The sequence below is a fragment of the Haplochromis burtoni genome, unplaced genomic scaffold (genome assembly GCF_018398535.1).
Source record: "Haplochromis burtoni strain Fernald_Lab_line unplaced genomic scaffold, NCSU_Asbu1 Contig_53, whole genome shotgun sequence".
Classification (NCBI taxonomy): Eukaryota; Metazoa; Chordata; class Actinopteri; order Cichliformes; family Cichlidae; genus Haplochromis; species Haplochromis burtoni.
The window spans coordinates 1755523-1778851 of record NW_024582414.1 but is presented as its reverse complement, the minus strand read 5'-3'; the positions used below and the strand labels follow the sequence as shown (position 1 = coordinate 1778851).

At 40.0% G+C, this 23329-nt stretch overlaps 1 protein-coding gene across 1 annotated transcript in view; it reads right to left on the bottom strand.

Annotated features, from left to right (window-relative positions):
- Nucleotides 1-5406: 5406 nt before the first annotated feature.
- The window catches only part of LOC102304759 (contactin-associated protein-like 4), a 116316-nt gene continuing 98393 nt past the window's right edge, over nucleotides 5407-23329 (bottom strand). Inside the window, exons 18-24 of the mRNA XM_005923886.3 lie at nucleotides 21361-21600; nucleotides 16721-16945; nucleotides 13623-13756; nucleotides 12829-12916; nucleotides 7579-7794; nucleotides 7061-7132; nucleotides 5407-6268 (exon numbers count right to left, since the gene is read on the bottom strand). Coding sequence (XP_005923948.1) covers nucleotides 6072-6268; nucleotides 7061-7132; nucleotides 7579-7794; nucleotides 12829-12916; nucleotides 13623-13756; nucleotides 16721-16945; nucleotides 21361-21600 — 1172 coding nt within the window. The 3' untranslated portion in view covers nucleotides 5407-6071. The remainder of the gene's footprint in view (nucleotides 6269-7060; nucleotides 7133-7578; nucleotides 7795-12828; nucleotides 12917-13622; nucleotides 13757-16720; nucleotides 16946-21360; nucleotides 21601-23329) is intronic.

Here is a 23329-nt window from a genome sequence, read left to right as displayed (position 1 = left end):
CTTTGTCTTCAGAGAGTTAGAAAAACAAAAAGAAAAATAAGCGGGGACTACAGCTCAGGTTTTTGTTTTTCTGTCCACTGCCCAAGAAGTTGCCGGTTACTCCCACTGGGTAAACAAGTCACCCAATCAAAACATGCGACATCACCTCATGAGGCCTGAGATGACAGTTTGAACAGAGAATCCAGTGTTTATTCAGGGGACTGCATTCTTACATAATTTTCAAGTAAACATATAAATCTTGAGCAGAGAAAAAGAAGGAACATGATGTCTGCATTGTGGAGGGTGTCTTTGCCTTTAACACAGAAAACAGGTGAGCAGGTATGGAATTGTAAAATCAGTTGTAGTGGTTCAGAGTACGGAAAAGACTCACAACTCGCACTAATTTCTATAGAGAGCTTCAGTAGATTTTCTTTATATGCAGGCTGTGATCGGCTGATCTGGGCTACTGCTGTTCTGAGGTTTACTGCTCTTTGTGGATTTACACATCTGAATTTAACAAGATGCTTCATAAGATGTCCTGCCTCATTTCCGTCCTCTACACTGACAGTACACTGTTTATACTGTTATTATATTAGACGGTATAAAGTTGGTATGAAGGTGGAATTCAGTGGATGAATCTCAGCATTATCAGCTTCTGCTAACCTAACTCTGACATGAAACCACAGTCAGTGTGCACCAGTCACAAATGCTTCTTTACTTTAAATCCTTCACATTACAGCAAACTAACCTGCAGAGGATTTTCATGCAGCCTTTAAATATCAGTAAGTCTACCTCGGTTTGTTTTGCAGCACAATTCATAACATAAAAAAAACCATAATGTCACAAGCCTGTTTTGAAAACGTAAGGAGTAGAAAGTACAGATATTTGTTTAAAATTTAGAGCGTAAAAGTAAAAAGTTCTCAAAAAAAGAAAAAAAAACAGACACTTGAAAATTCCACTTAGCACTGGGAATGCCTGCGCCATTTATTGTGATTATGGTGGATACCAGAAGTTCAAATTTACCTATCTGTGATATGGACTGAGAAACACACAAAATTCAAAATTTGATGTAATCTTGTTGTAATGAATGAATATAGAGACTGAAATCATTTGCACTCATAAAACACAGTTTGGAAAAATGTGTATCTTACAACAAGTAATAATGAGCTAATCCATGTGTTTCAATGAAGAAACTGAGATTCCGGGTTGGATGATTGTATTATTGCTGTGTTTTGTTTTGTTTTTTTGTACTTCTGTCACAATTGCTTAGGCAATGAAAGGTTGCTGGTTCAATGCCAGATGTAGACAAGGAAGAGCATCTGGTGTAAAACACTTCTATACCTGCTATAGCAACACCTTGTGTCAACACAGCAGCTGAAAGGAGCGTATTCCCTTGTCAAAATCTTCAAAATGCTGTAGCAGAGCTGACTTTGCTTAGTTCATTTGTTTCCGAAACTTCTGTTAGCGATGTGAGTCATCTTTCCAGAACTTGCAGCCTTAAACAAGATGAATTCATTCCTGTCGTGAAAGTTTGGACCAAGAAGTAACTTCTCTTCGCTCTCCAAATGTTGTAATTTGGAAGAAATTTGGCGATTATAAAACACTTCCGTTTAGTCAGCTTTGATGTTTATCTGTGTTTAGGCTGATGGAAGCATATTAATACCCATCAATAATGTCACATAGAGCATAAAGAAAACCTTGCCTTAAAAGTTTAGGAACTACAATACATGATGTAAATTTATGTTAATTTAATTTGCTCCAGAGATGCAAAGTGCTGCTGTGTTTCAGCTTCATTTAACAGGGAAACAAAAGACCTCAGCTGCCTCTAAACACTGTTTTTCCACTGCATTTCCTGCACAGCAACAATTTTTTTTCATTCAACTAGATTTGAACATACAAACAATCCTATATACAATGTAAAAGTTTGCTTTAAGGTCGTAAGTGATGATTAAAAGGACATTCAACACAAAGATCAGCCAAAGTAGAGCTGATCTGTAAAAATCAGCAAGATTCTGGTTCAAAAAGAAACACATAAAAGTGTCTTTAACCACCCATCCAAACAGCAATGGCTTTGTTCCAACAGCAGACACAAAAGCAGATAAAAAGCTTTGCATCTCTTCTATATGACTGGGGGACAGAGACTAAACAAGCACTCAGAGGGATGGAGAGGAAGTCGTTAAAAAGCAGTTACGCCACTTAAAAGGACGGTTAGCAGAACCCATATCGTGTAATTTCCCCAGTTGGTCCCAGGAGGAAATTTATTACCCTTTAACCTCTTTAACCACCAGAGACTAAAGCTCTCAGCCAAGGTCTCACTCAGATGTCTGAATCACCTGAGCTGCTTCTGACAGCAGAACCCCAAACTAGCAGCTGTTACAGGACATGCAAGCTATATAGTTTCATTGAATAGTTGCTATTTCTCTCTGTGAGGACAAATAGGAATTCAGGATAACAATAGTAGGAACATTTTTCAAGCATTTTTTGTGTGTTTGAATCTCAGTTGGAACAACATAAAATCCATACATCCTGTCACAGTTAAACACAGTTTCCTTCTGCACAGTGATAAGGCTGGCCAGTCTAATACGGCAGACAAATTAGTTCCTACGAGAAACTACTTACAGGGGTGTTGCACAGGGTCATGATTTACACAAAGCAACATAGATACTGAGTTTTTCTTGCTTTTGGTTTACATTAATAACTGGCTCTTTTAAAAACAACAACAACAACAACAACAAAAAAACAAGTCGATGACAAGGTGAAGTTTCTCTTTAAATGAGTCCTATTGTGCTTTTATCCTTTGCTTTCTACCATTGGTATTCTAAAGCCATTCTGGATATTAATGTCAAATACAGTCATTCAACAACATTGTTGCATCACCCTGGTTACAGGTTATTTTTTTCTGTTTCAGGTCTCATCACATCGGTGCTGGTGTGTGATTGACAGGTGATTTGTGTTAAAACATTAATCTGTCTATTCCCATAATCCAGAGCAGGGAAACACCTCTACTGATGTCATTAAGAGATGCAGAGTATTATAAAATTATGGGATACCTTGTGGATGTAAATACCTTACTCATTTTATGAGTGTGTTTGCCCAAGGTTTTGAGGGTTCAGGAAACATATTCCAGCTTTCAAAAAACCTTTCTTTCAAATACTTAGTGAATAATCAGACCCATCACATTTTTAAGACCTCATAGTAGCACCACACATCACATGTTGAGTGGGAGGCAGAGCCTTGCAACTTCAGGCCCCTCTTTTGTGGAACCAGCTCCCAGTTTGACACCTTCTCTATACTTTTTAGATTAGGCTTAAAACTTTCCTGGATCATGTGACCCTGACTCCTCCCTTAGCTACGCTGCGACAGGCCTAGGCTGATGGGAGCTCGCCTCTTTTCATTTTTATGCACCTATTTGGATTTTAATAATTAATAGTCAACTATAACTTTCTCTTGCTCCCTGTTGTCCTGTCTGTGAGTCACAGCAGATGGCCTCCACTCCCTGAGCCTGGTTCTGTTGGAGGTTTCTTCCTCTGAAAAGGAAGTTTTTCTTTCCTGCTGTTTCCACGTGCCTGCTCATGGCGAGTCGTCTGATTGTTGGAGTTTTCTCTTTATTATTATATGAGCTTTCCCTTAAAACATAATGTACCTCAAGGCAACTGTTGTTGTGATTTGGTGCCAAATAAATAAAACTGAACTGAACTGAAGCGAAAAAGTAGCTGCAGCTATAAAGGTTAGTACAGACTGAATAGATTAACTTATGCATATAAATGATGTTGCTATGACTGTTCGGTTGGTGAGTCTTCCTAATTTTATTTATAGGGTCAGCATTTATAAATGTTCCACTGTCTACAGTCTGCAGTGAATTAATCACACTTTTCTCCATGAACAAGAAAACTGTAAAAGAAGTACAGCATTTTTTGTGTGTCTTTTAGATTTATTATTGGTATGTTGTTAAAGAAAAACATTTGCTTTTAAGAGACTGACTGCAGGCTGAAGGAGCAGAGACTCGGCTATGCAGCAGATCTAGACGTACTGAGACCGGGTACTTTGCAGGAGAACATTTCTCCTTTTCTTGGGATTCACTTTATACACTTTCATTTTGTTTCATCAATCAAAATGCAGACGACTGCTGTTTTGTGTAGAAGACTTATTCATAGTAGTCCTCTGATGGGAGCTGTGTGAAACCACAAAAAATACTTTCTTTTTAAGTTATTTTTTGCAGACATGATCCATACCGTTCCCCTGTTTACCTCTCCACTCATTGGGCATCGCTTTGCTGTTGCTTTCCTTTGATTTTCTAAGCATAAAGTTTGCATTTGGAGCACTTTGTGGTTTCTCAGCTACATTGGAAAAGACAATGCATCTCTTTATTTGCTCCACGGGAAAGACAAAAACACCAGCAGTCAGCTGATGTGTAGAAGAGCAAGTAACCATTTTCATGAAAAATGTATCATCGCATTTGCGTGGATGTTCTGTGCTAAAGAGCATCAACAAAGACATTTATTTGAATGGCAATGACAGCTTTTGAGAGAAATGAGCAAATAAGAACAAATAGCTAAATTCTGCAGTAATGACTTCACATTGTGATGCATGAAACCATTAAGGAAAAAAAAAAAAGCACTACTTTTTCACTTCTTTGGTCAAAAAACCTCCAATGATTCAGAGTTTTGCATAAAGAGTGAAATATATATGTAACAAGCGTTGGTTGAGTTGGTTGGCTTTCATTGCATCATTTCTACACAGCCGTCTCCTTGAGTTCATCCTAATTCTTTTTCTGATTATCCTTAAGGGATCCTTTCTCAAACTGGGGTGCACCTGCAGCAAGGCTAAGATGAGATGATGCATAGCTCTGCAGCAATAGACAAGTTTGTAAAAGGACCACTGGGTAAACATAAAAGGGCCGATGAATGTACACCAGATGTCACAAAACTTGAACATGTTTTTATCTACAGGCTGGGGCGCTGCCAGGCTCGGCTGCCTCGTACATTGATCTCGCACATTTGTCCTACACCCCACCCCCTGCTAGCCTGCATCACACTGCGCTTAACTTTCAGAGTCTGAGTATTCTTCATTTTTCCTCTCATATTCCCCATATTTTGTACCCGTGCTTCCTTTCCTTTATCCCGAAGTGAATGGAGCATTAAAGCTTTAACTTTGTGGATTATTTGGGTGATTTTTGGAGGGCACACAGCAGTCTCACTAGTCAAACAAACTGGACTTTGGGGTCAAACATGCTCGGGTGTGGTAAGAATGTTCTAGTGTGGTTATGTCCTCAGGACACCTATCAGGCAAAGACAGAGGAAATGTCTGCAGAGTGAAAGCAGGGAGATGGTGTTTTATGGTCCGTGTCGCCTTGAGTTCTCGGGCTGGCTGCTCACTGCAGGAGGTACAGGTAGGCAACTTTAAAAAAAACCAAACCTTGGTCTCATTGTAAAGCTTTTATTTTGTTCATGAAAAAGTACACGGAGTAGCATAAAAGCTTTCCGACCAACTCGGTGACAAAGGGTTGACGTAAAGCTTTGGACTGACTGACAGTTTATTATTTATATATACAGCAGGTGTTGAAGTTATGTTAAGTTAAAACAGATGGATTTTGTTTGATTCTTGCACTGTGCTTTGGCTGAGGTTTCACATGTTAACCGCGCATATCAATCCTCCTGTCAGTAAAGTCCATCTTCCCATCTTTTAAAACATCCTATGGCTCTGACATCTCGATTTTTTACATAAAAGTCATCCTCGTAGAAAAGTGTTTCTTTTTTCTTTATAAATCAAGCATAAATGTGCCATTACCTTTGTTTTTCTTTTTAATAAATTAATTGTAGCATTTCACAATGGCAAAGAATTTGGATAATAAGCACACAAATCACCATTTATTGTGCATCATTAAATATTATGTACATCAAAGTGACACCATCGATTACTTCCAGGGAAATGGAGTCCAACACATTTGCCAGTGTTTCTAGCAAATTATACAACATTTACAAAAAAAAAAAGGTAACAAAGAAAAAAGCTCAGTGGTATTTTATAAAGCACTGAGAGTAAGTCCTCCTGATCTGTACAGGGTCAGGTCAGTGAGCGGTTATTTAGCAGTCCTGCTAAATAAAATACTCCTTCTGGTTTTCACTGGGAGCGCTCGGAGAATCCGGCTGGCCGCTGAAGGGGAACTCGTTGCTGTCTTCAGGTTGAGCTGCTTTCACTTCCTGGTTCCGATATGTTTCTTTCCTGCTGCATATGAATCTGGCCATCACTGCCAATGCGGATAAGGTGACAAAAATCACAACAGCAATCACCCCTAAAAACAACAGAAAGGTAAAAAGAAAGAAAAATAATTGTTGAATTGTTTCAGATGTTGTGTAATTGTGCTAAAAAACCTGAAAAAAAATTATCGCTCTCTAATTTTTAACCATATGTTAAAAATCACATAAGGGTAGCATGACATGTTTACTTTGATTACACAAACATAGGAAACATACCTAAACATGGGTAAGGCAAATTTCAATGGATTGTTAAGTTGGCCCCACTTTACACCCCGACAAAGTTTTATTCAATTTATTTGAAACTTTTCAAGCTTACAGACAGAATGACACCATGCATGCAAGCGTTACCAAAAACAAAACCTCCTTGGTGGAGGTAAGAGCAGCTTTCTGCAGAGTTGAAGAATGTGCCCACCAGCACCTCTAAAACTCACTTTGTCACATTTGTTTAATCTTTAGCCAAACAAGGCTGCAGCCAAACACTGTGTTTAGATGCACTTAAGTAATGGATTAAAGTCTGCCGTCCACAACAACCTGTCATCGTAGCTGCCCCGCAAATGAGAAACTTGGTTTCTATAACCATGGTGCAGGACAGAGAGAACGACCTGGCAGTTCACAAAGTTCCTGACTGCCTTCAAGCACACATACGACGAAGCAGCAGTGAGTCACACATGCAAAAGAAAGCCCACATAAACACAGTCACAAGAAAAACTGACGAATAACCAAAAAAAGGTGTTCAGTTCTACAGAACTGCATCTTCCCAAAGGTTTTGATTCAACTTTTATAATCTATTGATTTGTTCTTATTCCTGCTGAGAAGAATAGCATTACCTCCAATTAGAGCGGAGTCACTTCTGATGGTGTTGACTAAAGGCTGACCTGGATCCACTGAACCAGGCTGGCCTGCAAACAGAGGCAGAGGAGAAAAATACGTAGAGCAAAGATGAGAAGGCAAGAACATACACACATCTATCTCTATCTCTATATATCTCTATATATCTCTACATGTATATATACATATATATATGAAGTAAAGCGACAGAAGGTAGAGTTACTGAGAAAGCCATCAGTCAGTACTGAGAGTGCTTGTTTAAAGTCTCAGCACAGCCTTAAAGGACCTCACTACAGTTGTCTGACTAATCTCATCTGTCGCTGTGCCATCACTCTGTCTGTTTACCGAGGAGGATGGTTAATGAGCCAATAAGAAAGTCTAATGAACAGCCATAAGAATAATATTAAAGGCGTACCAGACAGATTCCCACACCAGGAGAAGGTGGGTGGATGGGAGAGGGCTGGCCAATAATATATACATAAACTGAGCATACAGAGGCTGACTTTGCTCCCTGTACCTGATAAGGAGTGTGTTGTTTCTGCTGCGTAGGTGTTGGCTGGAGAAGAGGAACCACAGCTTGATTGTACCAATGGGCCGGTGACAATAACAGGGCTGTCAGGATGGAGCAGAGCAGCTTTCAGAGGACTGATGGAGTTAAAATGAACACCTGACAGGCAGCCAGTGAACCCAAGCGAGGCCAGCTCGGCCATCTCGGCATCCAATCCATCAGGCTCTGAATCCAGAGGGAGAAACACACAGCAAGGAGAGGGAAAAGGGGGCAGATAAATAAAACCTCGATTTTGACGACAATGAACAACCACTCATTATGTTCAAAGAGTTTGATTGCTTTAACAGAGTTATACAGTTATACAGTATTCGTACACATTAACAGCAATACGATGACAGTATCAAAAGGTTGGGAAAGTGAAGCAAACTTTAAAGAAAAAATAAACGTCAAAGGGCTGTGATGGTCTGCTTGCCTTTGTCACTGCTCTATTTCTTTTCTACTTCCAGCATAGCGTATGAGTGGGGCAGGATAGCAGATCAGGCTAGTTGGAGACACCTGAGCCCAGCGTTTCCTATATAAACCCCACTCTTCCTCACACCTTTGAGTGCTGTTCTTCAGCATGTTTCATGGTTTTGAGTCTCATGATAATTCGACCTCAGCACTGTTCACTCCTCCACTCACACACCCTCACTCCTTTTCTTAATAATAGCACCTCGTCTGTTTCTGCTTGTTTTAATTCCATGTTTGGTTTTTTCTTAAATGATCATTCAGCATTTATCCTGCATGTTTCTCTTTTTTGACATGGCATCAAAAGGCGGGCTGCGACTGTGTTTTTTGAGATGGGGCATAAATCATAGCATCCAGCATCAAAGCCACACAAATTATGTTGTGTCTGTCGTGCTGCATCTGCACAAAATAGTGGCAATTTAAGTGACTTTGAACGTGGCACGGTTCTTGGTGTCTGACGAGGCTGGTCTAAGTATTTCAGTATTTCGGCTGATCTGATGGTATTATTGGGATTTGTAACACTTCTGGGGTTTACAGAGAATGACCTGAAAAAAAGGGAACATATCCAGTGAGCGGTGGTTTGATGGAGTGAAAATGCCTCAGAGGTGAGAAGAGAATGGCTAGACTCTTGGAAGCTGACAGGAAGTCAACAGTAACTCAAATAACCACTTGTTACAAGCAAGATATCCAGAAGAGCTCTGTCAATGCACAACAGGTCAAACTTAGAAGCAAATTGGCTACAAAAGCAGAAGACCACACAAGCTGCCACTCCAGTCACCTAAGAACAGGAAACAGAAGCTACAATTTGCACAGGCTCACCAAAATTGGACAATAGAAGATTGCCTGGTGTGATTCTCGATTTCTGCTGCAACACTCAGATGGTAGGGTCACAGTTTGGAGTAACAACATGAAACGACATGACATCAACAGTTCAGACTGCTGGTGGTGTAATGGTGTGGCAAATATTTTCTCGTCATATTTTTGGGCAGCTGAGCATCATTTAAATACCACAGCAAACCTGAGTACTTTTGCTAACTGTCTCCATCCCTTTGTGACCACAGTGTGCCCTTTTAATGGTTACTTCCAAAATAATAATGCAACATATCATGAAGCTTAAACCACATCAAACTGGTTTCTTAAACTTGGGCAGTAAGTTCACTACACTCAAATGACCTCCACAGTCACCAGATCTTAATCCAATAGACCACCTTTAAGATTAAGTGTAATGAAAGATTCACATCATGGATGTGTAGTCAACAATCTTCAGCAACTGTGAGACGCTATCATGGCAATCTGAACAGTTCTCAAGACAAAAGCAGGGTCCAGCCCAGCATAAAAAAAGTGTACCTATTTCTCATGTGCATACCTCTTTAAGGAGTGAGTCTTACTTTCTAATACAGTCACATCCCCGCTATGTGTGGCAGCAGGTGCTAAATAAAATCTTAAGCAGCTATAAATGTCAGTACAAACCACAATTATTCCTGCAGTGCAATTTGATTACACAGCACATCACTGGCAGTCATCTAAGTTATTACCAGAGAGAAACAACTTTTCACCACATTAATGGGACACTGCAGAGTGGCCTGGTTGGAGAGGCCAGTTTATCAGCTGCATATTTGATCAGGCGTTGAGTTTTTAAATTCAGCGTAAATTGACTTTGATTTAAGTATCTTGTGTCATGTGCATATATGCATGAGTCAGCAAGGTATGACTGAGGACAGGAAAAAAAATAAAAGGAAAAGCTGTGGTGGTAGAATGATGGATGTATTTGAAAGAAAACTAATTTCTTTAACACAGCATGCAGGCTCACAAGTCTAACCACCTAATGTATTAAGAAGACAACATCTCCTCTTGTGAGAAAAAGAATATATATAAAAATATATATTAAAAATTAAAATATGTGGAATTGAACATCTCAAACTCAACATGAATTAGTAAAATTACAGCTGATGTGGCAAAAGTTTTGATACTAATCTTACACAATGAATAATCCTTGGGTGCAAAATGCTAAAAAGAGTCAAAAGGTGTTTATGTAGCCAAACCCTGACAGTATATGAACTGAAAAAAACTTTACTTCCACCTCCTTTCACTGTCTCTGTCTCCTTCTGTGAGCATCTGAATCTCTCCATTCTTTCTTGGTCCATTAGTTAGGCTGATGGATGACAGGGCTGGCAGGGAGCGACAGTATATCAACTATTTTGCTGCCTCTCTGATACTGATATGACTGCCCGAGTCCTCTGGCTCAGCATGGGGGCAGTGGGGTTACATACTAACACAGACTGGGTCAAGAATAATTTTTTTTTTAAAAACGTAACAAGGAGGACCTAAAAACAGCAACAGCATCAATTTATATCTGTTTCTTACTTGTGAACCAAGTACAGGAAGGAGTTCAGTAGCTTCCTGACAAAAACAAAATTCAGCCCCAATTGCTTTATAAAATTTGGACACTGTGCAAATTGTCAATTAAAACAAAATGTAATTTAATCACATTTTATTCACAACACAACACAGAAAGCAAATGTATTTTATGTTCATTCCATTTATCCTCCTCTCCCACTCATTGTCTTATTTCATCAAAAATCCATCCATTCGCTTCCGCTTATCCTTTTCAGGGTCGCGGGGGGCGCTGGAGCCTATCCCAGCTGTCATAGGGTGAAAGGCGGGGTACACCCTGGACAGGTCGCCAGTCTGTCGCAGGGCTAACACATAGGGACAGACAACCATTCACACTCACACCTAGTGACAATTTGGATTATCCAATTAACCTATCCCCACAAACTGCATGTCTTTGGATGGTGGGAGGAAGCCGGAGTACCCGGAGGGAACCCACGCAAACACGGGGAGAACATGCAAACTCCACACAGAAAGACCTGATGGTGGAATTGAACTCAGGACCTTCTTGCTGTGCGGCAACAGTGCTAACCACCGTGCCACCGTGCGGCCCTTCATCAAAAATATCGGGAAAAAAAAAAACCCAAAAGGAAAAGAAAAGCCCGAACCTGCAAAAAAAAAAAATGTACGAGTCAAAACTGGTTTCAGAAAGCGTTGCTAATCCCTTGACTCATGTACTTTAGGGCCAGGGCTAATGGATAAAAGTACTGGGCCACTCGATATCATGGCAAAATAGACACGCCGGTCCAAAGCATGAAATAGATATGAAATAGACATGGATGCAGAAGCAAGGGAAAGTGTTTAAATAGACATTCTTACACACATTAGCCGCCTAGCTTTCTGGCGACTAAGCAGCCTGGAATACACTTTAGATGTTTTTTGTTCACTACCAGCCTCTTGGCTTTAAATTTTTTTTCACCGCTGCTAGTGTGCAACTTCTGCATGCAGCAATACAATTCCTGCATGCATGTCCATTTAATACTTTGGAGATTCAAACTGTGGAATGGTGATGGTGGATGTCGTGCCATTTACACATTTTTCTGTGATACTGGGTTGTTTCGGAGCCTTCTACACATTACACCTAAAGAAGCTGTTTGGCAATGGAAAACCATGCCCTGAAGCTCCTGGCGCACACTGTTTGTGCTGATGTTAATGCCAGGGGAGGTTTGGACCCTGCAGTCAGCAATACGCACTATTTACGGGTTGACCCTGTTCTGCTACTTTAGATGGTCTGCCACTGTATTGCTGAGTTGCTATGATTTCTAAATGCTTCCAGTTTGCAATAACAGCACTTACAGTTAATTGTAGAGGGAAGAATTTTGACAAACTGACTTGTTTCGGTGGTGGCATCATATTATAAGAGCACTCAGATTTATTGAGCTGTTTATAACAACCAGTCCTTCCACAAATGTTTGTAAAGACACTGCATTACTAGGAGCTTGATGTTTTACATCTGTAGCTTTTGAACTTAAAACACTTGAATTCAAAGGTTAAGAGGTGTTGCAGCACTTTTACCCTGTGCTACCTCTACATTTTGAGAAACAGTGATTTTCTATTTTAGCAATATAAAATCCTTTCTAACGCCCACAGGTTCTAGCAGCAGTGAAAAATCCCAAGTGATGCTATTCAAAAACAGCGTAGGGAATTCACTTAAGTGTTTCTTTCATAATGAGAACTCCTTGCAGATAAATCAGCTGTGCAACTACTGCAGCAATGCTGAAATACAACATTTTGTCATAGAGGAATAGGGGGAACGGCACCTCCTGACTTCCTGGTTTAGTTTGACCCTACCCACAGCAGATTAGATTTATTATTATTTTTGGTTGTTATGCTGAATTGAAGGTGCTGACTCCAATCTTCTAAGTAATTTGTTCTTTTCATTCTCTCCTCATTACCATACAAAGTGAAGGACCTTTTTCTGAAGTTGTTATGATTACAGCTGTCTGAAGCCTCGCTCAGCTAGACAGATATAAAGACTGTGTTACTCACCGCCCTGATACCACAGATAAAACTGCACAGACATGCAGGTATATTTTGAACTTCTGCACTAGTGCCATTTACACAATTATCTTAACCTACCATACTTTTAGATGCATCTACATCGCAGTGACTTTTGCAGAGTGCTGTCTTTTTCTAATCTCTTCAAGAGAGTGACCAGCTGAATATGGATGTTAGCTTGATTTGCTTCACAGAGTCACAGCTGTTGCTTGGGCTGCAGCTTTCCCTTTGTTCCAGACAACATGATGACCAGAGAATAGCACAAGGATCCAGAACACCACTTTGCCACATGAGGCCAAACATCTCAGTACTGTTATTCAAATGAGCCGGTACTGGTGCATGTCCTAAGATAGCCACACTCACCCTCCACTCTGCCCAGTATGAGTGATTTGATGCTGTTGAACTCCACATCAGATGTCAAGTTCAAGTCCTCTCTGGCGTTCTGGTCAATCTGAAAACAACATTAAGCAAAGACTTTTATGTCAAGTGTTTAAATGACGACGGCTATGTGAGCCACAGTGAAGGAAAAAGCATAACATGTGAGGATTATATGTTCAGCCTGGAGCCTGATCTGCATATTCTAATGAGAGGCAGTCTGAAATGTGACTGTGCGATTCACAGCAGCTGAGCAGGAAAATACTGAGGTAGTAAACGTGTCTGAGAGAGATCCTCTCTATTTAAAAAAAACAAGCTAGGAAACAATGACATTTGGGCTTTAGTCTCATTTGTCAATAAGACATTTGCTAATGCTGAGACTTAAGTGGAGCGATAGAAAACAGAGTGGTTGTCATAGCTTGACTACAGAGAGGAAATCTGCCATTTATTATATTTTATTTTACTTCCAAAAGCATCCTTGTGGTCAGGGTTGGTTTTTAAATTAAAGAAATAGCTGCAAGCATCAGCCCACAATACTTCCCTTCCACTCAGAGCCTGCCAGCAGACTCCTTATAGCACCAGCGGCTAAAGCAGTGTGAGCAGCAGATTAATTAAACAATGTACTCTTTAGCTCTTAGACTTAAATGTTGGTGGAGTTCTGGGGGAAGAAAAACCTGTGTGTCATTCCATTTGGTGGTAACAGCCCAGCTTGCTTATGTCTGCAGAAGCAGCAGAAACCTGTAAGAGAGAGTAAGAAAAATCTCCCGTGTGTTTGTATTCACCTGCACAGAGACGATATCTGCCAGTCTCCTAACAATCACTGTGTGCAGGCACCCATCAGCCACGTTTATGACTCTGCTTCTCAGCGTCTCCACATCTCTGCCGCTGTGCAGCTTGTACCTCAGTTCCAGCTCGTCTTCACAAACACAAAGCAACAGTACAATTGTAGTCGAATGGATACAGAATAAAACAGTCAGAAAGTCAAAAGTGGTCATTTGGTCAAAGTGTTCTCAAACGATGACAAGAACTGTGTTAGATATGTGTTAAATATAATGTTACTAAAGACCACAAACAACAAAGTAGATCTATTCATGGAATAATGCAAAATATGAATCCATATTATTCTTTAAATGGTAATCTTTGGCCTCAACATGTCTGCAGTTACAGTTGCAGTTGGCACAAATGGAGCGAAGCCTGTGATAAAGTTCAAGTAAATTAGTTTAACCCCTTAGCAGTCCTATTAGTCCCCTAAACCATCCAATGTCCCGTGGGCGGTACGTCCGACTGCTAACAGTTTAACTGCACTGTGTCAGACATGACAAAATCCTCCTCCTAACATGCTAGTGTCCCTCCTACTATGTATCGTGTTGAAGGGTTGAAACAGCAGGCAGTGCTGCACCTCTCCCACACTTGTAAATCTTTTTCTCATGACTTCCCTTATTCTAAACGCAGCAAGTGGTGAGCTCAGAAGCTAAATCTGACTGTATTCTACTGCTATAATAAATGTTAGATGTCTGACTAAATTGATGGTCTCTCATTGCATCACCTCCTCTAACTACTCATAATCTGACCAGATAATACAACTGCAAATTTTCTCAAACTTGAAAACAAACAAGTTGACGTGCGGGAGTCGAGTTCTACAGTCACCTGATTCACAATATGGTTAATAGGATGTTATCCACATAGCAAAATTGGTATGGCCCGGATCTGGCCCACACAATGTGCTTACACATGGCCCACATACCGCAGAGCATGATGGCCCTTTGATGGCCCAGATCAGGTTTGCCAGATGTGGCCCACACGAGGGCCAGCACAAGGCCAGTTGCAGACGCACTGGTGGTCCTGCGCTGGCCCATGTGTGGACTACGTCTGGCAAACCTGATCTGGGCCACCAAAGGGCCGTCATTCTTTGCAGTATGTGGACCATGTGTAAGTTGTTTGCAGCCACGGGCCAGTTGCAGACACACTGCTGGCCCTGTGCTGGCCCAGACCAGTTTCCGCTCTGGCCCCAGATGTCAGCCTAATGTGTACCTTAATCAAGCCATGTAACAACAACATGTGCCAGAACATGCAAAGGTAACATGAAAAAACTCTGTTCTGACAGTGAATGGACTGACTCTTATATAGCGCTTTTCTAGTCTCCCGGATTACTCAAAGTGTTTTATACAACATGCCACATTCACCCACTTTCTCTAAACTGAGTGCTTCCTAACTGCATACTCTTGACATGCAGACTGGAGGAACCAGGGATCAAACCACTAACCTTCTGATCAGTAGATGACCTGCTCTACCTCCTGAGCTACAGCCACCAAGTAGTAAACGTGAGTAAACCCTCACTAGGTTTTGGATAAAGTGTACACTCACAAACCTGTCAAACCTGCATTTGAAACGTTGGCTACCATAGCAGTATAGTATTGCAACATGGCATTTGGGTCTTCTAACTAAAATAGGAAAATAGGAACATAAATAGTGCCATCATTGCCAGACATGGCCCACATCTGGTTGACATACACCCTGTCATGACACCGGTCAGTCAGAAGTGCCAGCTTGATGCCAGATCCGGGCCAGACCTGTTTTCTAAGAGCCTGGGCCACATAAACCAAACCACAATCGACCAGAAATGTCATGCCATCACATAGACAGTGCCATCTATGCCAGGCCTTGCCCATATCTGAAAGACATACGTATCATGCCAGAAGTCAGCCTGCAGTGCTGGCTTGATACCAGATCCGGGCCAGACCTGCTTGCTATATGGTTGGGGTTATTAGGCCAAAAACTCAGGTTAGCTCGGGTAGTAGATGAAAGAAACTATTGTTTAATGAAACCAAAGAAGAAAACAAGCCACATATCTGAATATTTTAATAGATCGTCTACAAACCACGTAATACTGTCAGAATTAACACTTTATATCTAAGATTAAACTCCATGATACAAAATTGATCATGTTTCACTGTTACATTTATATCCCTTGGCTGCGGATATAATTTGAATGTTCTGAGATTCTTGCAGGCTTAAAAGATGAACAGAAATGATAAGAAATAATATTTCTTTAGTACTACACATATAATTTTATACTCTATGCTATTTCTCTCATTTTGACTTTTTTTCAGTATGGGCTATTAGTGATTAATTCCCTTATCATAAAGCCATATATTTATAATAAAAAGACTTATAGCTGGAGCAGTGTCTGGAGCAGGATTTCAGTGAATGAGTCAGCTGGGAAATTCTTTTTCTGTGCAGTAGAAGGGGCCTTTAGGAAATTGCTTTGATTTGTGCTTTGGCACAATCAAAATAAAACTCTCCCTGGGATTTAATTGGATACTTCAGCAAGAGTTCAGATACTTGATATTGGCTCGATCAGCTAATTTAAACTTGCTTTCTTTGTGTCATTAAAAAGCTTCAATATTGTGTCTACAAAGCAACAACAACTCTATTCATAACAAAAAAGGATATTTTCAGTAGCTTAGACGATAAATCCAAATATTTTAATCAGCCCCTTTGGAGTTTTGAATCTGATTGGTATTTCCTATTATTCCAGTTTACTTACTTTGAATACAATGACAAAACAACCACGACAAACAAAACAAAGAAATAAAAATAAATAATTTTAAAAAGACCCCCCTCTCAAAAATAAATGATCATTTTATTATATCTGCACCAGATATTTTTTTTCAAACCCAACCCGACTAGTCAGGCTCTGTTGGAAAAAAGCAGCATATAGGACAGACAGAGAGGGAGGAGAAAGCAAAGGAGAGAGGAGAGGCTTAATTCAACAAATTGCAGGAACAATGAGATGAGAAAATAGGTTGCAGAATTAAAAAGACGCAATCATTTATCAACAAAAGACAGCCAAGAGAAAATGCTATTTGAGAGTCCTCACCATTTTTGTTGATGAGCAGGATCAGGTACTCTCTGTAGAACGAGCTGACATAGAGCAGAAGAGCAGGACTCTGATTGGTACTGAAGCTCAGAGAGATGTTTTCTCCTCTTAGTGTGATATCTGAGTAGATGGATGAAGGCAAGCCACTGCTGTTCCTGCTTAGTTCAAAGGGCTCCTTCAGGATGTAGGTGATGGATGTTGTTGACTTAAAGGTGGCTGAAACCTCTGGGAGTTAAGAAGTTAGTGAGAAGTGTCACTGTCAGAGCTGAATGTGCTGGTTTAAAGACTAAATTCAACTAATGCTCTTTGCAAATTCTGTTTTGATGATAAGCATCACATCAACTGAAGAAAGTAGAAAATATTTTTTAAAACTCTAGGTGGACGAAATGGATGCAAAAATTCAGAGTTGACGTCTTGAGCTTCATATGATAAAGCGAAGCAGCAAATGGTTGAGATTAGGGAAACAGTGCGGCTTTGATTAAATGTTAATGAGCATCTGGTTGAATACTTTAGTAAATTTTGAGTTTTGCAGTATCTGAAAATGTAATTTAATATCTGGCTTAAGGTCTTCTCTGTGATCTCCCTGATTCTGCAGTATCTTCTCAAACTGCCTATCTACACAGTCCAGACAAAGCAAAGTAGACAACAAAGGAGGTAAGTACTTTTTGATGAATAACTCAACAAGTTGCTTTGCGAGTTAATCAGCAGTTTAAACAGCAAAACATACTTTACCTGTGGCATTTTATCAGGGCAAGCAAGGCAAGCATTGTTTAATATCGGCATGATTTTTTTTGCCCCCCACCAAGATTTGATGTATTTCCTAAGTCTTCCTTTAAGTTTGTGTTTTGAGCAGTATATAAAGAAATGCAGGTTGAGATTGTTTCCATAATATTGTATATTAATGCCTCTTCGGTGGTCCATACGGTTAAGATAGGTCACTGAGTGCTTTGCCTCACACAAATTAACACCTGCTCTATTCCACTCCCTTTCTTGAAGTTTTTTATTATTATTTTTTATGGAAAACTTGAGAAACTAAATAAAATATCAAATTTCCAAAAGTTTTTATTTAGTTTCTCTTGTTTGCTCCTTCTCTCTAACAGGCATGTCAGACCTGACACGCTTTAATTACCCCCTATAACAACAACTAAGTGCAGTCCAAATGTATGGACAGTGTGTGTCACGGCCTGGGGGGTCAGCTGGTCGCTGATCAGCTGATTTCTCTCTCTATCTCTCTAGTTCTCTCTCTCTCTCTCGCCAGGGCGGAACTCATTATGGCTTCACGCCCTTGGCCCGCGCCCTCGGAGGAGGAAACACCTGTGCCTCATCAGTGTGGATGGCATTTAAACCAGGAAGCAACGGCTGTTCTTCGCTGGATCGTTGTGAGAATCGCGTCAGTGAAAGTCGAGTGTCTAGCAAATGTTTTTCCATGTAGTTGTGTGTTTGGAATCTAACGAGCGTTTCTTTGTGTGCAGACCCTCTGGACTGTTTTCCCTGGTGTTCCCTGAGCGACGAGTGTTCGAGTGGATTCATGTTTGGATTGTTTGGAGAGAGACAAGAGTGTTCACCTGGATTTCCCCCGGAGCCCTGCCCCTCTCACCTTTTGCCCCGCACCTTTGTAGATAGCACTGCCCTTTACCTTTTGTATATACACTCATTGGACATTGTTCATTAATTAATTCTCCTGTGTGCATCAATCCCTGGAGTCCAGCGCGTGAGTCCACCTTGTACACCGTGACAGTGTGTTTGTGTCCTCTAGTAGAAGTTGCAACGTAGCATTGCCAATACCAGAGTTTGTGTTTTCATTTAGCTCTTCCACTGCATATAGTGTTTCTCCACTGCGTGCCCTGATCGCTGCCATAGCAGATTGTAGGCTAATATTAGCTGCCCTTACCCTACTGATTTTAGGAAAGGTCAAACTCATTAACCTGAATAGTGTAACAAGACAACACATGGTCCTGATCTTTTCTGGTGTAACATTATATGTATAAATGACAAAGCATAAATCAAACTTTTAATTCAAAGTTTTATACTTTTTTCTTCTTTCTTTCTTCTATTTCCATGTTTACTATAACAGTGAGCATAAGAAGATGTTGTTCCATTGAGAGTTTCACTAATGTAATGCCTGTGACTGATATATGAAATTGGCCAGCAAATCTCTTTTCCTTTATTTGGAGAGCAGCTCAATAGGATGCACAGACTGAACTGTCAAAATAAAGTGCTATAAAAAAAAACATAATAAGCTGCTGTTAAGACAGAAGGAAATCACTCTTGATTTTCAAAGTCATTCAAAAGTTGGTACAAGTCTTATAAAATGTGATGAAAGCATCAGGAATATATAAATGTATAAAGTACTAAGATGTTCATTTATTACAGAGAAAGAGAAAAGAAAAAGTGTCTAAACATATTTTCTTGCACTTATAAAATGTTACCATTAAAGCCTTAATCAAGATATCAATCATCCCAGAATGCTGATTCTATTTTTCTGGACGTAGCATTTCAGTGGGAGAAACATATGAGAGTCAGAAGACGACCCTTGGACAGGTGATGAAATGTTGGACAACACTACATCCAAAAGAACAGAATCAGCTTACTGTGATCTGAACCAGACACTTTCTAGGTCTCTCAATATTACAGGAATATTATGCAGGGTTGTAAAATACAAAACTGTGTTTCAGAATAACTACTATCTTCAAGCTATCAAATACCACCCTAATATTTCTTTTTCATTCCTTATCTCATGAAAGATCCTGCATCTAAAAGTGTACTCTGCCTTTCTTAGACACAAACCTATAATGAATTTTATGCTGAATTAGTCTTTCATCTCTCATGCACAAAAAAATGAAATTGTCAAGGCAATAGTAGGGACAAAAATATGGAGGGAGCCAATTTTAACTCTAGAGATTTCCTTTCAATTTCATTATGATATCAGACCATGGCTCCCTGAGGTGTTTGCTGCTGCAGCTTGTGATCTTAAAATATTAGTCGTTCTTGTCTGGAGGCTGCTGGATATTGAGATTTCTGGGTCTGCAGTTATGAATAAAGTTCACATTAATACTTTTGTTTAATCTGTTAAATACAGAAGGAAGCCTTGAATTTGCTTTTAAATATATTTAGTAAGGCACAGAGCCAGAGAATGTACACATCCTAGCTTGAATTGTCAAGGACTTTGACCGTCGCCATCTTGGTGCAAGGGTCACTGCGCACCGCTACAGTGGTGTTATATCAGTCAAAAAGTAGGCCAGCTCGAAAGCAGATCTTGCTCTCTTCTTCTTTTTCTTTTTTTGACTCGAATGGATACCATGATGTATGAAATAATTATCATACTGTATTTTATAAGACTTAAAAGAAGGTATTAAGACAATAAAGTGATACAGTGTTTACTGAGCTCATAAATCAAGTGATCCATAGCCAGAGATGGGCAGTAACGTGTGTAATCCGATTACTTTTTTTGAGTAACGAGTAAAGTAAGGGATTACTATTCCAAAAACGGTAATTAGATTACAGTTATGTCTGTGAAGGTTCTCAGTCATCCAGGTCATCGTAGTCAAAGGAGCTTGCAAAGAAAAGCATCTGGACTTCTTTAAGTTACTTGAAGACGTTTCACCTCTCATCCGAGAAGCTTCTTCAGTTCTAAGGTCAAATGGTGGAGAGCTGATTGGGACCCACACCCAGTTTCACACCTTGGCTCAGGCGATTAGAGGATCATCAGGGGGTCCTTTTGTCCCTCTGTGGGGGGTCACTCCCACTAGGTTTATATCTGGGACTCTCCACCATTTGACCTTAGAACTGAAGAAGCTTCTCGGATGAGAGGTGAAACGTCTTCAAGTAACTTAAAGAAGTCCAGACGCTTTTCTTTGCAAGCTCCTTTGACTAGATTACTGTTACTTTCCCGTAAGCACGCTGCGTTACTGCGTTACTAAAACCGTGATTTTCTTGCGAGAGTGTCTCATGACAATGACATTATTTTATTTTTTCGATTAGGACTTGATATCACAAAATTTAAGCTTGCATATAATCGTGTGTAAAAACGAGCGAGAGTAAAAAAAAGAGTTATATAGTGGTGTATAATAAAGCTCTGTGTGGAATGTGCAGAAAATAAGTTTAAATGTTAAACTAATTTCTTCCAGTCAGAGAATGTTGCATATAATTAAATTTTTGCTTGATGCATAAAGTTAAAAGATTAAAACTGAATAAAACAAGTTTTAAAAAGGACTTTTCCATTTGATTACATTTTGTATGATGGATTATGAGAAAAAGTAGAATTGGGCTGAAAGATCTATCGCTTTATCACCTATTCAGGTTGTAAATCGTGTTTTTAAAAAGTAACTAAGTAACTAAGTAATTAATTACTTTTGAAAATAAGTAATCAGTAAAGTAACGGGATTACTTTTTGGGGGAAGTAATCAGTAATTAGTTACTGATTACTTTTTTCAAGTAACTTGACCAACACTGTCCATAGCACAATTTTCTCACAGGCGTACATACAAATAAAAATGATGAAAGAAGGCAGGTTTGCCATTAGGTTTTCAGGCCAAGAAGTCTTTTATAAACAGTTTGTACAAAGAACATCAGTGAATTGAGTCTATGGATCTGTGTAATCAGTGGCAGAAAGTCTCCACTGTCAGTGTGAGTGTCTGTACCTTTGTGGCAGAAGGCTCCAGTGTAGGCCGACTGTCCACAGTCGCAGGAGAAACCGTTGGCTTTTTCCTCACAGCGACCCTCGTTCTGGCACAGCGAGCCATAGCTGCTGCAGTGGCCTGGGCATCCAGGTAGGACTCCAGGCGTGATCTTAGCTCTCTTCTCCAGGTCCAGAGTGACGCCATTCAGCTGCAGAGAGCGGATACAGCCCAAAAAGCCTTTCTGTCTGGATGCAGTGCCTCCTGCCAGGAAAGAAATAACACTTGATACACCATTGCTCTTTTTCTGCCTACTCAGACTCAAACCTCTTAATGAAAATTCTATGCAGTACAGTCTAGTTCCTATAGACTGCAGATCTATAGTTTTTCATACTTCTCAGCAGTAAATTATGATTGACAGCCATAAGTTGCCACTGTGGCACAAGACCATGTCTGCACTGCAGGGCAGACACAGCCTAAAACTGGTCCTCGCTGTTGGACTAACTACTTGGCTGTTGAGCCATCTGGTGTGCGCGGACGAATCCCTGCTTCCTTTCATTTTCCTATTAACATTCGAATATAGGCAGTTCACACAGGGTCTGGGCAAAATTACAGTTCCAAGCTGGCTGCATCCATTCCTGACAGTTATTATTGTTTTCATAGACGGTTATTGGCAGGGTATTACTGTCACAGTCAATGTTCAGCCAAAGCGGCTTGTCATTCCACAAAATCGATAACCTCTGTGTGGCTCTGACTTCCTTCTGCAACAAAAGTTATAAAACGCCTACACATTATGAGCACACATGGCAGGAAAATTAATTAACGTCTTTTAACATGTTCTGTGAAGATAAGCTTGACTACAAAGAATGAAATACAGAGAAAGGAAAACTCCTGCTCAATGATGATTTAAAAAGCCAAATCTACACCATGATTCTAGAAAGTACTGGTTGTGACTGTTAAGAAAGGAAGAGATCACAGTGGACAAAAAGAACAAGGACGGGGTCCTGAGGGGTGCCACCTCTGACCAAGGGAAGAAACAAAGGACACACGCTGCCAGAGGAAGAAGTCCTGTAGGAGTGAAAGGAAAAGCCTTGCATGACAACATGAATTTCAGCCATTTAAGCAGTTTTACTTTCCCACTTTATGGTGAATAATCCAGATCCCTGTTTTAACTCCAGTGCAACAACAAGCTCAGAGTGGTCTTTTTAGGTCATTCGTACATGCTTGTAAGTGCAAAGGGGCTGACTGAAGTGAATTATAAATCAGATGAAATGACGTGACTAATAATTTCACTCTCATCCAATCACCGGTCTCCTCACTGTACAGCTGAGACAATCACAGGTTTCAACAGCTCAACAACTGAGAGGTTGCTTCTGGAGAAATTATACAATGCTTAACAAATGTATTAGACTATCTGTGAGAAGAACAAGGAAACACAAATAATTGAGAAATCTGTCAAAAGAAAACTTGTTTAAAACTAAAAAATTTTATTTATTTTTTTAATTGAAAAATTGAATTGCAGGTTCCAATCTGAGCCTGGAAGTCGAAAATTAATCAAGGACTAAAACTAATTGTTCTGTTTATTAATGCAAGTGAATAACTGCAATTTGGCAACTTTATCAGAAGATAATAACATATTTCCTCTGACTCTTTTCTTTCACGAATGACAACAATGGTTATATTGTAGCATTAAAAATAATAATTTTGATTAAAGAGCTTGCACACAGTACTGCTGTTAAAAGAATAGTAAGAACAGTGAACTACAATGCTTAGTATTCAATGCTGCAATGCTTAATGCTTTGGAACGGCACTGCTAAAATCAGAGGCTGTGTATTTTTCCACCTTTGTGTCCAACTGCCTTTGAATGGCTGCAGACATTTAATAAATGGAGGGGAAAGTTTTTAATGCAGCACAAAATGCATTGCAGGCTGATTTTTACCAAGTGTGCTTCCTGATCGAAGCAGCCTATGATGGTTTGCCTAGTCCTGCAAAT